The 16,174-nt window shown below is 39.1% G+C and overlaps 1 protein-coding gene across 1 annotated transcript; it reads right to left on the bottom strand.

Moving 5' to 3' along the window:
* Nucleotides 1-842: 842 nt before the first annotated feature.
* Nucleotides 843-6,213, bottom strand: LOC142473093 (keratin, type I cytoskeletal 19-like). Its single transcript, XM_075580253.1, has 8 exons — nt 5,734-6,213; nt 5,565-5,647; nt 5,278-5,434; nt 4,725-4,886; nt 4,258-4,383; nt 3,834-4,054; nt 2,823-2,857; nt 843-1,600 (listed from the first exon to the last, which is right to left on the bottom strand). Exons 1-8 carry the CDS (start codon nt 6,130-6,132, stop codon nt 1,539-1,541), a joined length of 1,245 nt encoding a protein of 414 aa, XP_075436368.1. The 5' UTR covers nt 6,133-6,213; the 3' UTR covers nt 843-1,538.
* Between the last annotated feature and the right edge of the window lie 9,961 nt (nt 6,214-16,174).

Here is a 16,174-nt window from a genome sequence, read left to right as displayed (position 1 = left end):
TAGCTCTCCCTCTTGACAATTACACAGTATATGGAAAATGTGTATTAAAAGTCTAATATCATCTAAAATGATATAATACTGTATAATGCTTGGTAGAAGATAATCTTAAGGCTGTGGAACAACCTTTTGAAGGTTTTGGATTGATAACAAGGTTTAGTTCTTAAAAGGTGTCACAGTAAAATGACCATACCAGTTAATTTGAAATTGCTCCACCTAGGATTATAAATTGTACGTTTTGAAGTATGAATTCTAAAATTCTGAACAAAATGTTAATTAACAATTTGGCTTACAAAAACATTTTCCATATGTTTGCAAATCTTCTTTGTCATATCCTTCAATATAGCTCATTGAGTTAATCAAACACAAATAAAGAAAGGAGTGTCAACATCATGAATATTGAAAGCCAGAGATGGCATCAGGGAGACAGATTACATGTTCCATGTTTAACGATTTATGTATAATCAACAATGAAGGATGTCCCTTCAAACATGATTGGAAATGTACTTCTAGTACTACTAATACATAACACTAAGAATTTACATATGTATACAAAAAGGAAACTTTAATAAGATGTGGTTTAAAAAACAAAAATGACGGTCTACAGTAATTCTTTTAGATATTGTATGGGTTGTGATATTGGGAAGTTTTTTATAGGAATTAGTATATAGTAACAACCAGTTTATAGTAGTGTTGATTTTCAGTCCTTCACCGGCTCTAAACAGCATGAAGTGTGCACCAGAAACCCTGTGGTAATGTGTTGTACAGAAGGATAATAGGTTCCTGTGTGTTATAACCAGGGTCCGGTCATGTTAGCATAACACTAAGAAACACATTAGACAGTATAGTATTTTGCAATGAGACAAACAAATGTTTTATTGAAGGAATGAGTAAAAAGATGCATTACATGCGAGGTGAAATACTGCATGTACCACGTCACAAAATAGGAAAGGTGATAGCTTGTGGGCACAGCTCAACTGCATTGTAACCAATAGCAGTGGCATGTATCAGTAGTACGTGATATATTAAGACTACGGTTATAGTAAACAACACCCATTCTTGGTGTTTATTTTGGAAGAATATATCCCCCAGTGGGTAACATTGTCACTATTCACCTCGTTCTCTCTGTGGCTTTATCCTAATGGCCCTACTCATATTAACCATATTTCCTGTATTGGTTTGCTTATATCTGTAAGGAGTCACAATGTTGCAAGATTTAAATGCAATCCTTAAAAAGCACGAGGAGCATCATTACAGGAAATGCTGAAACCTTTACAAGCTGGGAAACTGCAGACCAAAAGGTGAGATACACCTGAGCTCCAAACCCCAAACCATTCTCTGTGCCCCATATCACCTACAGGTCTACTTTCCTACAGAACATATGCTAAGGATCAGAAAGACAGGTTAGCTTGGACTTCTCAAACACAGACAATAATGAATCATTAACTTCTGGAGAGTTCGGCAAAGAATTCCGTTCTCCATCGTCATTTCTTGTCTGTAGTTTTACGCCTTGATTTCTCCCCCCGAAGTATCAGATTTGTCTAACAGCTGGCTTTCTGGCCATGTTCTGTGGATTGGTGACCTGAATTGCTGTGGTGAGATCCTGGAAAGGAAAGACATACTGCATTCAAATCACAATGTGCTTTGTGTTAGCATGTGGGAAATATAGTATACTACATCATTCTTAGGAGTCCTTACAAAGTGTTCCCTGTGGATCATTCCTGGTGCAATTACCTTTGATAATTGTACAACCTAAATACTCATACGCTAAAAGAAACGTATTTACTTTCCGCGTAAATTCTGGCGGGTCTGGTTTTTTTCTCCATAGCTCAGACATAAATAAATATAAAATGTGCTCATTGTAGCAGAAAACGTTTTCACGTTTTTGTGACCAAAATCAATTTGATGGCAAAACCAGTTTGCAGAACTTTTAAGGGCTAAAAGTTTCTTATAAATCACATATCTTCACCATCAATTCGCAGTTTCGCTAATGTGATTGGCCAAACATGTTCTCCTCTCACTAACACCCATATCTCAGGCTCTGGGTGAGAGTTAGCATCATTAATTGATATAGTGGGTGAATTTTGACTTTGCTGTAACTCCGCGCTGACTGGTTTGCTACTTTTTCCATGGAAAAAAAATCAGGCAATTCACTAACTTCACACCTGTACAGCTCTGTATGTTTCATTCGTCCTATGATGCAGCGCAGAAATAACTCGCATTTCTTGAGTTTTGCATTTTAATCATGATCATTTTTACAAAAGTTATTTACAGCCAATGAACCCTAATCACAATGACTCCTACAAAAGTCGCAAGACCACAAAAAGTCTTATTCAATAAAGTGGCAAAGTGCCTATTTGGCACTGCCATAATGAGACCCCTATCCAGGCCAATGGAGCTTGCCGTGCAATTGCACCTATTGAATAAGACCCAAACACCACATCCAATATGGTGTGAATTCGCTTACCCACGGTCATCTTCCTAGGACCACTAAAAGTTTTGTATATTAAAATTGCTGTGGAGCAAAACTAGTGTAATATTGTTGCAGACTGAAAAAAAAAATCAATTTGAAAGTTATGGGAATTTTTATTTGGTAAAATTATATTCTTACTTTTACACATCTATATTTATATTGTAGCTGAATTCCTTTTATTGTCGCTCCTTTTTATTCAGTTGAGAGTTATGTACAGAATAGATGTTTTTATCTTGTGTATGAATGCAAAAAAGTATCTTATATATAACCGTTTTGAATTTTTGCTTTCAAATAGTGGTTTGAACATTTCTGTGATGGTTTTATAGCTACAGTAATATATCTTTGCACTTACCATGGCTGCCTCCTGTGGAATGGCACTGGGGAATGCTGTATAGAAAAACACAAGTTTATGTTAAATAATAACAATAATATTCCACGTATTATTATTTCTTGTTCAGAAAGATTCCAAAACTTCAGAAGATGGTTTTCCTGCAGACAGTCAATTTATTCTTAAAAATAATGTTCTTGATATTAATTATGGAATGAAGAAACCCTTCAAGAGGATCCAGCCAAGAGAAAGGAAACGAAGATGCAACTTGTAGTTAAGGTTCACTAACTCCGCCCCCCCCCCCCCTTCTTTGTGGATTTCTTTGGACAAGGAACTTTCAAACTACTGTACTTCAAGTTCAGATTTCCTGATAGCCCCAGAAATTCTAGGCTAACCCAAACCCTAGCACCTGGTATGCATTACAGCCTCACTTAGGAGTCAGTTCCATTTGTTACATAAAAATTCAAAATCCTACCACATATTCTCAATGCTATTGTCTTGATATAAGTTCTCATTCATACATTTTAATACAATAAATGGATTTCTAACTGTTTATATAATCAAGGGTTGTTTTTAGCAAATACGTATGGAAAATTAAGCAATTGCCATTATTCTGTTATTAATGTTAATGAGTTTTCCTTGGTGATTTAATAGCTTTGAGTGGTTATTTATTATCAAAGGTAAAGCAAACACAATATATATATTTTTTTTAGTAATAACGTTTTGTTAATTATATTGGTATAGAAAAGTAGGCACTTAACAAGGTTATTTTGAAAATGTATTTCATGATTTAAGTCATGCTTTCCAAGTGTGGACCAAATGGCCTCATGTAATAACTGTAATACTCTTGGGATTGCATAAATACTGATACTGGAATACACTATAACCCTGTGTGTGTATGTTTGTGTGTGTGGTTTTGGAATATCCTTTCCTGTATACTACCCCATGCACTTTCATAGTGAAATAAGCCCAGTCCTCATACAGTATATCTAATGTATTCCATAATTAAGGTCTATGGGACACTGTGTTACATACTGCATGTCCTGTCCATCCAGCAGGCGTTTGTATGTGGCAATCTCCATCTCCAGATGTGTCTTCTGGTCCATGAGAAGCCTGTACTCATAGTTCTGGTTCTCCAGATCAGATCGGATCTGGCCCAGCTGCCCTTCCACGTTGTTGATCATGCCCTGTAACTGGCTGAGCTGGGAGCTATAACCGGCCTGTGTCTCTGCCAAGCTGCCTTCCAGGGCTGATTTCTGCAAGAGAGGAACATACTGGCAATAAGAGATTGTGCAATTGGGGGAAATTCTTATTTAACACAGTAGCACAGTCCCGTACTGATTACTAAATACAGAAGTATAGGCAATGCTGGAGAAAGGGAAATAGTAGATGACACATATGTATGATTCAAAACAGTGATACCACACAACAATGGAGGAATATGAGTGCTAACACATACCATGCTCAGCTGGCTCTGAAGCTCAATCTCCAGGCTCTGCGCACAGCGCTTCAACTCGGTGACCTCACTTTGAACTGACTCCAGCTGTTCAGAACCGGACGCCACCTGCTGATTCAGTTCCTCACTCTGGAAGAATATAGAAATAGAAAAGAGACCTTATGGAATAATATCTGACATACTGTTCAGTAGTTACATGTGAGTTAGGTGACTAGAAATGTCACCACACAAATCCCATACCTTTTACTCCTAATAAAGCATTTTGGGGGTTTATAAAGTTGTAAGTTTCAACTTTGCTTCTTATACCTGTACTCATGCAGTAAACATAGATAAGTCACCATATCTTATTCTACCTCAGATTCCAAGTTAGATTGTAAAATTCGCAAGCAATGCTGCGTTTGACGGTTTTAGAGAGCATTCATTATCTGATATGAGCTGTTGAAATGGTAGAATGAAAGCGATGTGTTTACCCTTTGAAGGAACATGTTCTCAACCTCCCTCATGTTCCTCTCCATCATGTTTTCATATTGCTCTCGGATCTCGGACAAGGCTCCGTTCAAATCCGCAGATGGAGCAGCGTTCACTTCCACGTTGACTCTGGCGCCCAGCTGAGCGCGGAGAGAGTTCACCTCCTGCAAGGGCACAAGATGAAGATGAGGATCAGGAGAAGCAGCAATGTCCCATTATGGGGGCTATTTATCAAGCTTCACAGTAGAATATTTCTTTATTATGTAGGTGGAAGTAGCTTCAATTTCATGTTGCACGTCAATGTGGATTTTAAGTGCACAATTTGGTGGTTGATTATACTGTATGAGGATGTATAAGAATTTCCATCAGCAAATTCAAACAGTCAGGTCTGCATTTGGGCTAATTGCAGTATCACAGAGATATGCTTCAAATGTAGTATGATATATTTTCTTTTACATCATGCCAGTAGAAAACATTCTTGCACCGCACAACGAAGAAATATTAATGGTTTCCTACATTACAACCATCATCTTGAGTTCCATTCTATCACATTACCTCTTCATGGTTACTCCTCATTTGCTGCAGTTCATCCTGGAGGCCTTGAACTTGCATCTCCAGGTCACACCTCTCCATGTTCAGCCCTTCCAGGACTCTGCGCAGACCATTCGCATCCGCCTCAACATTGTTCCTCATACTGACCTCTGTCTCATACCTTGTGAAATAGCAAGAAAAACACATTAAGGGCCACACAGTTTAGGAAACACAAGTCATTAAACCTCTTATCTATTTTTTTTATTCATCCCTTCTTTTATTGCATTCTTCATAATATTCCTGACACTTACTTGTTTCTGAAGTCATCTATAGCCAGTCGGGCATTGTCTATCTGCAGAACAATCCCTGCATTCCCCACAGTGGCTGCAGCGATCTAAAAAACATACCAGACAGTGAATTCATATTCGTCTTTTAGTCAGTGCAACATTGATTTCATTTCCTTAATTGAATTTAATTTACCTGACACTGGAGCTCCTGAATAACACTGTAGTACTGACTGAAGTCAGGGGATGAGCTGGGGGCATTGTTTGCATACCACTCACAGATCTTTCTCTCCAGTTCGGCATTTTCTTGCTCCAGTGAGTTCACTCTCTCCAGGTAAGATGAAAGTCGGTCATTCAGAAGCTGCATGGTTTCCTTCTCATTGATGCCGAACAGGCCATCATTCTTAGAACCACCGTTGCCCCCAAAGCTGCTAAAGTGGCTTCCATGACTAGAGCCACCATGTACACTTCCATAGCCACATCCATGGCCGAATGAGGAGTGTTTGGAGCTGGAAATTCCTTTACCTCCGTATCCTCCATGATGGGACATGTGGGAGCCTCCATGATGGGCTTTATGGGGTTTGCAGTGGCTCATAGTGATGCTAAAGTTGGATCCAAATGGAAGGACACTGCAGCTTGATCAGCAAGTGAAGTATAAGTGCTCCCTATTCAATGGTCTCCTTTTATAGAACGTATGGGTGGGAGGGGTTGCTTGACAAAGTTTATGTTTCTACGTACATTATATCGACATTACGTTTACATCTAGACATTTTGGGAGAGTCTTCAGAAATCAAAGACAAGTCTGGCCGACTAAGGGACACAACCATTTACCATTTTGTTACAATGCTGCACAACAGAGGGGATAATTTACCCCACCCATAATGGTACAAAAGTGCACGTCTACATCAAAGAAGAAGTAAAACACGCGCTGTGAATAAACACCGGCATAAAGCACTTAATTATTTAATTCATAGGATGTTTATGAATGTGTTTGGAAGTAATGTGTTACTCGAGAAAGGCGGATTCGGATGACAGTGTATGTGTTTATGAATGAACGTTACAGAGCCAAATAACAGGTGGATCCTGATTTAGTAGTTTGTCTTGTGGAAAACCTATATGGGAAAATATTGACAGCTTTTTAATAGTTTAATTTGTTATGATTCACAATATAATGCACTGCAATCAGAAAACAACTTATAACTTGTGAGGTGAAGAGCAAGGTGATAACTTAACATGCTTAAAGTGTACTGTGCTTTACAGTATTATACAGTATACATAGCCAGTAAGGTTATAATGTTAATGCATTATTTGTTGAAAGTACTCTATCACTATATACTAATTGTGTGCAATGCACGTGTACAGCGATTGTATATCACGTTACTAAAATATCATCGGCCTCCCCCTTAACACTTGATTAAGGAAAGGAATGGGGTTCAATAAATACAAAAACTTCTCAGTTTACAAGTATCGAATAGATTTAAAAAAAAGACCTTTCAGATCAAACAGCACACGGGAAAACATTAAGGTTAAGAAATGTATTACATGCACTAGCAAATGTATAGTATATCTGCTTGAGTGTCCTTGAGGACTTCAGTATATTGGAAGAACCGGGGAGAGTGGGGGTATGTTTTGAAGGTCAGGTAACTGTGACGTTCTTTGTGTCCCATTGGAAGAAAAGTGCTATATAAATAAAGTTATTATTACTGTATTATTATTATTATTATTAAGGCAATTACAGGGACACTTATTTCGTTAGCTTCCCACAGAAAATGAACCAAATTGATCGCCATCAAGGGCCTTGAGAAGATAATCTTAACCTTAGAGCATGACCACAAAAATGACCCATCTAACAGCTTTGCAAGGCTCTGGTGAGAGCTAGGGAGGATCTGACGCAGATCCAATTAGAGGACACTTTGAAGAAGCTGAAATGGACGAAACAACTACAATAAGGGCAATAAAGCTGACTGCATACTGGCCAGCAAATTGCAATGGATACAGTCAAGAACTCATATCAATGTAATCAAACAAACAATAATGGTGACATCACGTATAAATCTGCCTTTGTTGCAAAGGAGTTCCATAGCTATTGCTTTAATTTGTATAATCTGAAGGACAACTCCTTGCACATCGAAAATCTCAAATATTAAAAATAGCTCAATTCTTAAACTCCTGTCATCCTCCTAAATTGTACAAAAGTGGATACAATTACATTAAATGCCAAAAATCACAACACTAGATCCGATGAGTTATCAAAGAGCTGAAACCTAAAAAAGGTGCCAGGGTCAGGAGGTTTCTCCAACCTGTAGTAGAAAAAGTATATTAAATTATTATCCCCACATTTACTAGATCTTTTCTGCAAATACAAATATCACTTGTGAGCACATTCACGCCTGAGAAAGGTCTGCCACTCTGCGTTTTCACCATCATCTCTTAGCATTCAGTGCTTCCACTAGTCTGGCCTACGCATTAGCCCAGCATAAATTAACAATATAAACGTGGGATCCGTGTTATGATAGTCAAAGGCGGACAAAAGGACTTCCGCCCACCCCCCGGGCTCCAGGCCCTTTGTCTCAGGTGGGGACTGTGTTAATCCACTGCGATGCCGGATGATAATGGGGTCAGATCCCCGCACAGGGTTGGAGCATAGCCTCATGTGATTGACCCTGTCTGATACGGCTGAGAGGTCTATGATTGCTCTGGATCACAGTGGGTGCTTCTCGAACGTGAGGTTTAGCATACCTGGGCGGTGGCTCCTGGATGCACAGTGGGCCCACCGCATCTTATTTTATCGTAGATGTGGGAAACCATTGCTACTAGGGTGTGAGATTCTGTTGTTACATGTATTTTTTTCTGAATTGTAATTCTGTACAAAAGGTTATAATTATAGTGTTTAAATTATATTAAGGTGTTTGTTATCAGGTATGGGGATATGCGGTCCCGAAGTCCTAACACCCCCCCCACCCCCCCTCCACCGTTTTTTTCCATGTTGTCCTCAAACCGAGACCTGGTGCTTCCGAATCCTGTGTCATCCCCACAGCCTTCTCTGGTCTTTGGATTGATGGCTCAATGCACTTAGGAGAGGCCTAATGATTTCTGCTCCATACCGCTAGTTTCCTGCACCCAAAAATGTCTTCTCTGAAATTGATTTCCCGCAATGTTCATCAGCCCTACAAAATGTAGACTGGCTTTCACCAATTATAAGAAAGAAGCGGCTTATCTCAGATTCCTTCATGAGACCCATTTAGGAACTACATATTACATCTACGTGGTCCACACGCCAGAGGACGTCCATCTCTTGCCTTTTCCATTTTTCTGAAGGGACGTGGAAATCCATTCTCCTAGGACTCTGGCAGCAGGACCATACAACTCTTCTTGGACTATTCCAACCAGATATTTTTTTTATTTGATTCTTTGTTATCTATTGGGACTTATTGTGTTCACAGTTGTTATGCACTGTCCTAATTTTATTGTGTATAGTGTTAGCGCTTTTTCTTTTCTTCATATAACTGTTGCGTGCTTGAAAGAAGTGGGATAGCTACCAGAGTAGAGGGAGGAGTTTAACATTGGTTGGTGTAGGGATTAGAGTAGGAGCAAGAAGTTTGAGTAGATGGGAGGGAGTGGGTCAAGAGGGCAAGTGGTAGAAGGAGAAAAGGAAATCAGCAGCGATAAGTCCTCCTCTGTGAGAGGACAAAGAGTCAAGGAAGGCAGGAAGAGGGTTAGGAAGAGGAGGATACAGAGGGGATGTCTTCTCAAATGGAAATAGTCAGCAAAGTGCTGAGGTGAAATGGACGAAGAAAAACAGGTAACAGATGGTGGTAGAGCGTCAAAGACAGAGAAGAGGCAGCATGGGTGCGATTTGTTGAGTGTTGATTAGTGAAGAAATGTAGATTTGTTTAGCCTTGGAGAGGGCAGCGTTGGAACAAGTTAAGATACATTTTTAGTGAAGGAAGTCTGCGACAGTATGAGATTTTCTCCAGAGGTGTTCATAATAATCACATAAATAACAATAAAAATGAGAGCTATTTGTTTTTCAAAAACACAATATAGCAGACAAGCTAGTCAGATTAAATCTATTATCCATAAACATTGCAATATACTCAATCTGGATACTGATTGAAAACGTTTTGTTTAATCTGTGCTGAATTTTGTTTTTAAAAAAGCCAAAACATTGGCGTCCTATTTATCCCCTCGTGTGTTTGACTCGGTCCAAAGAGCAAACTCGTGGGTACCCAAAGAGCTGTTCACATTACACGGTAAAATGACAAAGAATTTATATAAAATACAGGCCTTCATTAACTGCAATATGAGGATTGTGTTTTATTATTTGAAATGTTGGATGTGGAGGTGCAGATCGGCAACATTCACTTAACCGTCAAGAGATGTACAGTATTGGACTTTCACCTTGATAACATTAACCCCTCATAGTATAAATTTTGATTGGGAATTTATATCATTTTTTGTGAACATCAGCTATACAGGCATACCCCGCATTAACGTACGCAATGGGACCGGAGCATGTATGTAAAGCGAAAATGTACTTAAAGTGAAGCACTACCTTTTCCCACTTATCGATGCATGTACTGTACTGCAATCGTCACATACGTGCATAACTGATGTAAATAATGTATGTGTAACAGGCTCTATAGTCTCCCCGCTTGCGCACAGCTTCGGTACAGGTAGGGAGCCGGTATTGATGTTCAGGACATGATGACAGGCGCATGCGCGAGCTCCCGTTTGCCTATTGGGCGATATGTACTTACTCGCGAGTGTACTTAAAGTGAGTGTCCTTAAAGCGGGGTATGCCTGTACAGTACTCTTTATCTTTTATTGTTTTATATAATTTTTCTGTTTTATAGTGTGTAGCAGAGGTTCTATTTGGCTCTCTTTTTTGCTTGCTTAACATTTATTTTTTTTTTTTTTTTTTTTTTTAATTTTTTATTTTTTATTGTTGACGATTGGAGTACCCTTTTGGATGTATTGATTTTCATACATATTTAGCATGTGAGTGTTGTGACACTGTACATCTATCACTCACTAAAGTTTTCCATGAGTACTCCCCTTGAGTCACCTCTCATTCTTTGTAGGTATACCTTTATGTGTCTTGTCCGGTACATCTCTGATAGGACAACAATCATCTGCATTTCTATACCTCACTGAGGCATAAGCTAAACATCCATCCTGCATATGCCAGTCATTTAGGGTTCCCTAGATTGATACGGCAACCAGCCCAGCTTATAGGACTGGGAGCTAGCTATTTAATTCGGTTTTAAGTGTTTTGTGTTCACTGTTACCCCAATAATTAATTAAAGGTTTATTTTATTTCATACCCTCTCATCACCTCACGAGTGCTTGTTCTAAAGGGGTCCTTTCTCTTGCATAGGCAAGTACAACCTATGTTATTCTTAACATTTAATGAATGAAATAGCTTCGCTTGTTGTTGATATTGTATTACAAGACATTGTTCTTTATATTATTCATTTGATTGTAAACAATACACAGAACCCCAGCAAGCTCTTTTTGGGAACCCCTGAGCCCCCACAAAATATATATGTATATAAGTGTCAAAAAGGAGAGCTGTTGAGCGTGGCAAATGTATACAACAAGCAACAGAGAGGCCCAATGCTACATCCAATATGGCAAAAATACACAGTAAAATACTTATATATTCTCTTGAAAAGGGGTCATTTAGTTTAACCCTTTGGCCAAAACATTGTAAGCCTGTGAGCCACGACAAGGCAGACCCTGTTCACAGGTCCTAAAAATACTAATATACCTCTATTAGGATTAAAATTCTCATTTACCTCTATTAGGAGGGAGGGATTGATCTGAATCTTCACAGTTATGTACATTTTCATGTACCCTAACAACATAACATTTCAGATGGTATTAAAGCTTACTATCATACAATAGTCAGCTTATGGGCTCTATTGTAGCCGCAGGTCAAAATTGTCTGAATTAAAGAAGAATGATGTAAATAGCTATATCCCCTGTTTGCCTACAACTACAGAGGTTTTTTATAGTCTTTTTTTTTTCAAATATCTGATTAATATGTATACTGTGCATTCTTAGTAGGCTGCCGAGGCGATACCGCCTTTGGCAAAGCACTTGTTTCCTTTTAGTAGCTCGCTGCAGGAAATAACTGCCTGGAGGTTGAATCTGTGATCGCCCCAGTAGGCATTGGATCTCTTGCACACATATTAAAAAAAAAATCAAGAAGCGATTATTTCTTTATGTACAGCTCAACCCCGTTATAGCGCGATTCGTTACAACGTGGATCTACTTATAGCGCGGTGCAAGCGTGGCTCCCTATTTATCGTCTGTATGAATACTTTACAACACGGTTATTGGAATCTTAAATACTTTGTTGTACAATGCATAAAATTGTACATTATTTCTAACGCGATCCGCTTACAGCGCGATGTGATTCTTTGGACCCCAAGCACAGCGTTATAAGGGGGTTGAGCTGTATATATATTATTCATTGGCGCTCACAGCTACAGAGGTAGGAAGTCTGCCTACCAATTCAAGTTGTGCAATTTATTCATTACATCACTATACAAGCAACAGCGCTTTTTCTGAAGCACTGAATATTGACGTCGCGTTTCACTTTTCTATAGTAGCAACCAGTTTACAGTAGTGTTGATTTTCAGTCCTTCACTGGCTCTAAACAGCATGAAGTGTGCACCAGAAACCCTGTGGTAACGTGTTGTACAGAAGGATAATAGGTTCCTGTGTGTTATAACCAGGCTCCTGTCATGTTAGCATAACACTAAGAAACACATTAGACCGTATAGTATTTTGCAATGAGACAAACAAAAGTTTTATTGAAGCAATGAGTAAAAAGATGCATTGCATGCGAGGTGAAATACTTTATATACCACGTCACAAAATAGGAAAGGTGATTGTGGGCACAGCACAACTGCATTGTAACCAATAGCAGTGGCATGTATCAGTAGTACGTGATATATTGAAGATTTGCTCATTAAATGGGTGCAAATAAATGTCCCACCTTTCAATATATATCAAATAGTCCATGGTTCTTTTCTCAATTTATTCAGAGACATCTTTCACAGCCTCATTTCAGTTGGTTACATCATGCAGGCATACAGAATGTAGTTATACTGGAGAGCGGAGAATCATTAGCTTGCTTGTTCTCACAGTAGCTTGGATGTTAAATGATTGTGAATTCTATCAATCCAAATGCAATCTTTATACATTTTTCTTCAAGCCGTCTTAACATACTGTAGTAATCACCTGTTTTTCGCAGTGTCAGCCCAAAATGTCAATAATTAATATTAGAATTCAGTTTCTTCAATAGCAATATGTACTTTCATTTAGAAGACCCTTCTTTGTTCTGTCACTAAGTAACTAATGTCAATCCTATGTTCCTTATATTTTAAAACCCATCTCTATTGTACAGGCATACCCCGCATTAACGTACGCAATTTGTCCGGAGCATGTATGTAAAGCGAAAATGTACTTAAAGTGAAGCACTAGCTTTTTTCCACTTATCGATGCATGTTCTGTACTGCAATCGTCATATACGTGCATAACTGATGTAAATAAGGCATGTGTAACAGGCTCTACAGTCTCACCGCTTGCGCACAGCTTCAGTACAGGTAGGGAGCCGGTATTGCTGTTCAGGACGTGCTGACAGGCGCATGCGTGAGCTGCCGTTTGCCTATTGGGCGATATGTCCTTACTCGCGAGTGTATTTAAAGTGAGTGTCCTTAAACCGGGGTATGTCTTTTAACACTATTTAACTAACCTTTGGTTCCAAATTCTTGACCATATACTATTCAACGCAGCAGACATTAAGCATACCAAGTTTCTAAAATCACATAAAGTATGTCTACTTCTGCCTGTCTTCAGACTGATTTAACTTCTTATCTTTGTAGAGGCAGCTTATTATTTTCCAATATAACCTCTAACTTAATAATAAATTACTTATTTTAACTAGTTACATGCTGAATATATGTCTATATAGACAATATAGCTTAATTACTATTTACACAGTTACATAGTCACATAGTAGATGAGGTGGAAAAAAGATGTACGTCCATCAAGTTCAACCTATGCTAAATTTAGACAACAGATACTTTATTCTATATCTATACTTACTTATTGATCAAGAGGAAGGCAAACAAAAAACCCCATTAAGGGGAAAAATTAATTCCTTCCTGACTCCAAGAATTGGCAGTCGGATTACTCCCTGGATCAACATCCTTCCCATGTATACTTTTTTGGCATATCCCTGTATACCTTTCCCATCTAAAAAGATGTCCAACCTTTTTTTGAACAAATCTATTGTATCAGCCATCACAGTCTCCATGGGTAATGAATTCCACATTTTAACTGCCCTTACTGTAAAGAACCCTTTCCTTTGTTGCTGGTGAAATTTCCTTTCCTCCAACCTTAAGGGATGGCCCCCGAGTCCTTTGTACTGCCCGTGGGATAAATAGTTCTTTTGGGCTTGAAATCATCTTCATTTCCCCCCTTAGTTCCGAAAGGAACTATTTGCCAATGGGTGGACAAGAGATCTCTAATTCTGCCATTATTAGTTACACATGTCCATTCATGGGAGGATATGGTGGGTAACAAAATAGTTAAATGCTGAACACCATAATAGAATAATATAAACGATACAATTACCTGTGCTCCTGGTCCAGAGAAAACCTGTTGGTGATCCAATGAGTACAAGGAAAAAAGGTGAATCAGGGCACTACGGATTTGTAATAAAGCTAGTTTATTGTGCCAAGAAATCGACGTTTCGACCGGTGCAGCGGCCTTTCCCAAGTGCCAGTGACACTCGAGAAAGGCCGATGTACCGGCCGAAACGTCGATTTCTTGGCACAATAAATTAGCTTTATTACAAATCTGCAGTGCCTTAATTCACTTTTTTCCCCCCTAGGATATGGCGGGTCACATTTATATCGATCTTCCCAAATAGATTCCACCATCTTGACTTGACATATGTCCTCAACACTTAATTTTTGTCCCACAATAATTTCCCATAAAAGCATATAAATCATAACATGAAATAGTGTATGCAGCATGGTGTGATCATAAAGTTTCTTTGCTTCCTTTTTTCTGGCTTCCGATCTGGTCTTCCGTCATTGGTCCTGGAAATGGTCACTTCTCAGCTGATGGATCCATGTCCTTTAGCTTTGGTTGTGGTTTAGAAAATGTCGTTGCTTCTTCTTTAGCCACTTTTGGACATTGGACATCTCTGGTTCCAAAAAGTGTCAGATATCATGGGCCTGTTAACGTTATACTCTCGGGGGGGGGGGGGGGAAGAAATGCCGGTTTGTCCGGTACTTGGTGTCCAAATGGGACTTTCTTCCAGGTTTCCAAATCCATCCATCACCTGGTGAGAGAATCAAGTACAATAGCAGGTTCTTGGCAGTGATGTCTGTTTGTTCATATTTACCTGCCTTTCCGTTGTATAATTTACATTAATCTATACTTTTTTTCCCTTTGGCTTTTGTGACCTTAAATTCCGTATAACAAGTTCCTACACTCTAATAATGATATTGCAGAATTGCTATGTGGCCATGCCCCATTAGCGGTTCAGCCAATGAGGACAGGCCGCTCATGGCCACGACACCTCCCTGTTGCCTCCTGCCTGCAGTGCAGGTTTTGGGCGCGCGCATCGCCCCAGTGACATCACGGGCGAGCGCGCATGCTCGGCCGGGTTGGACTATAATCAAGGCCTAACTTTCAGAGAAGGAGGGAGATGTTGGGGGCTACTACTGCACTGGGCTGAAACAGGAACCCAAAAAGACAAAGCACTACTGGACTTTCCTGCAGGTAGAAATTATCAAAAAAGCAGGGAGAGCGTTCCCAAAGTGAAAAACAAAGCTAATTTATTCGCAGCATGGACACATACAGCGTACACAGGCAAAAAAGCCTCCACCTACGCGTTTCAAGCGTTAGCTCTTTATCAAGGTACTGCACTGGGCTGCAGATATTTTCAGGACATGAGAGCTGAATTGCTTTTTAGTTCATTATCAATTCCTTTCCATCATTTTCCTTGCAATTCTTTTATATTTTTGGTCATCTCTTCTTCTCTTTCCACATATCGTACTCTTTACATTGTATTCCTGATCGAGTTCTAGGAATTTTGAAACAACTTTGTAATTGGTCTTTGAAATACTGATTTTTTCAACCATAATACGGGACATTGGTTACAATTGAGGTCTATTTCACATGTCCTATCATGACATTTAACTATAATCATTTCTTGCTCACATATCAAGACCAGCTTGTTCACGAGCTCAAACTTTCTTTTATCTTTATGAGTGCTAAATTTATTTTCATCTATTTGTTTAAATACACTCATAACTTGCTTCCATAGAGCATTCCACAAATCTACACATCCTACCTTCTCAGGTGGTGTGAGGGGAAAAGTGCTTTCATTAGCTTATCGTAGGGTAAATCCATAGCGAAGACAATTTAACCAGGGTTACTTACGTAAGCTTTCAAGAGATGTTGTCCATCAATAGGCACGGGTGTCAGCAAAATCCCTATCGACTGACATATATCCATCCACACCCTCTCACGATCTTCTGTGGGCTTCTTCCCCCCTCTGGAAGTGTACGAGGCACATGTCTGGTTGGTTTGCAAAATGAACATTT

The sequence above is a fragment of the Ascaphus truei genome, chromosome 23 (genome assembly GCF_040206685.1).
Source record: "Ascaphus truei isolate aAscTru1 chromosome 23, aAscTru1.hap1, whole genome shotgun sequence".
Taxonomy (NCBI): domain Eukaryota; kingdom Metazoa; phylum Chordata; class Amphibia; order Anura; family Ascaphidae; genus Ascaphus; species Ascaphus truei.
This window is presented reverse-complemented; position numbering and strand designations above follow the sequence as displayed.

Bases quoted from the DNA above. Each gene is read 5' to 3' on its own strand.
- LOC142473093 (XM_075580253.1), bottom strand. From the start codon at position 6,132: ATGAGCCACTGCAAACCCCATAAAGCCCATCATGGAGGCTCCCACATG. The intron at 4,384-4,724 runs GTAAACACATCG...ATATTCTTCCAG, and splicing joins AGAACATGTTCCTTCAAAGG to AGTGAGGAACTGAATCAGCA. The intron at 4,055-4,257 runs GTATGTGTTAGC...CCTCTCTTGCAG, and splicing joins TTCAGAGCCAGCTGAGCATG to AAATCAGCCCTGGAAGGCAG.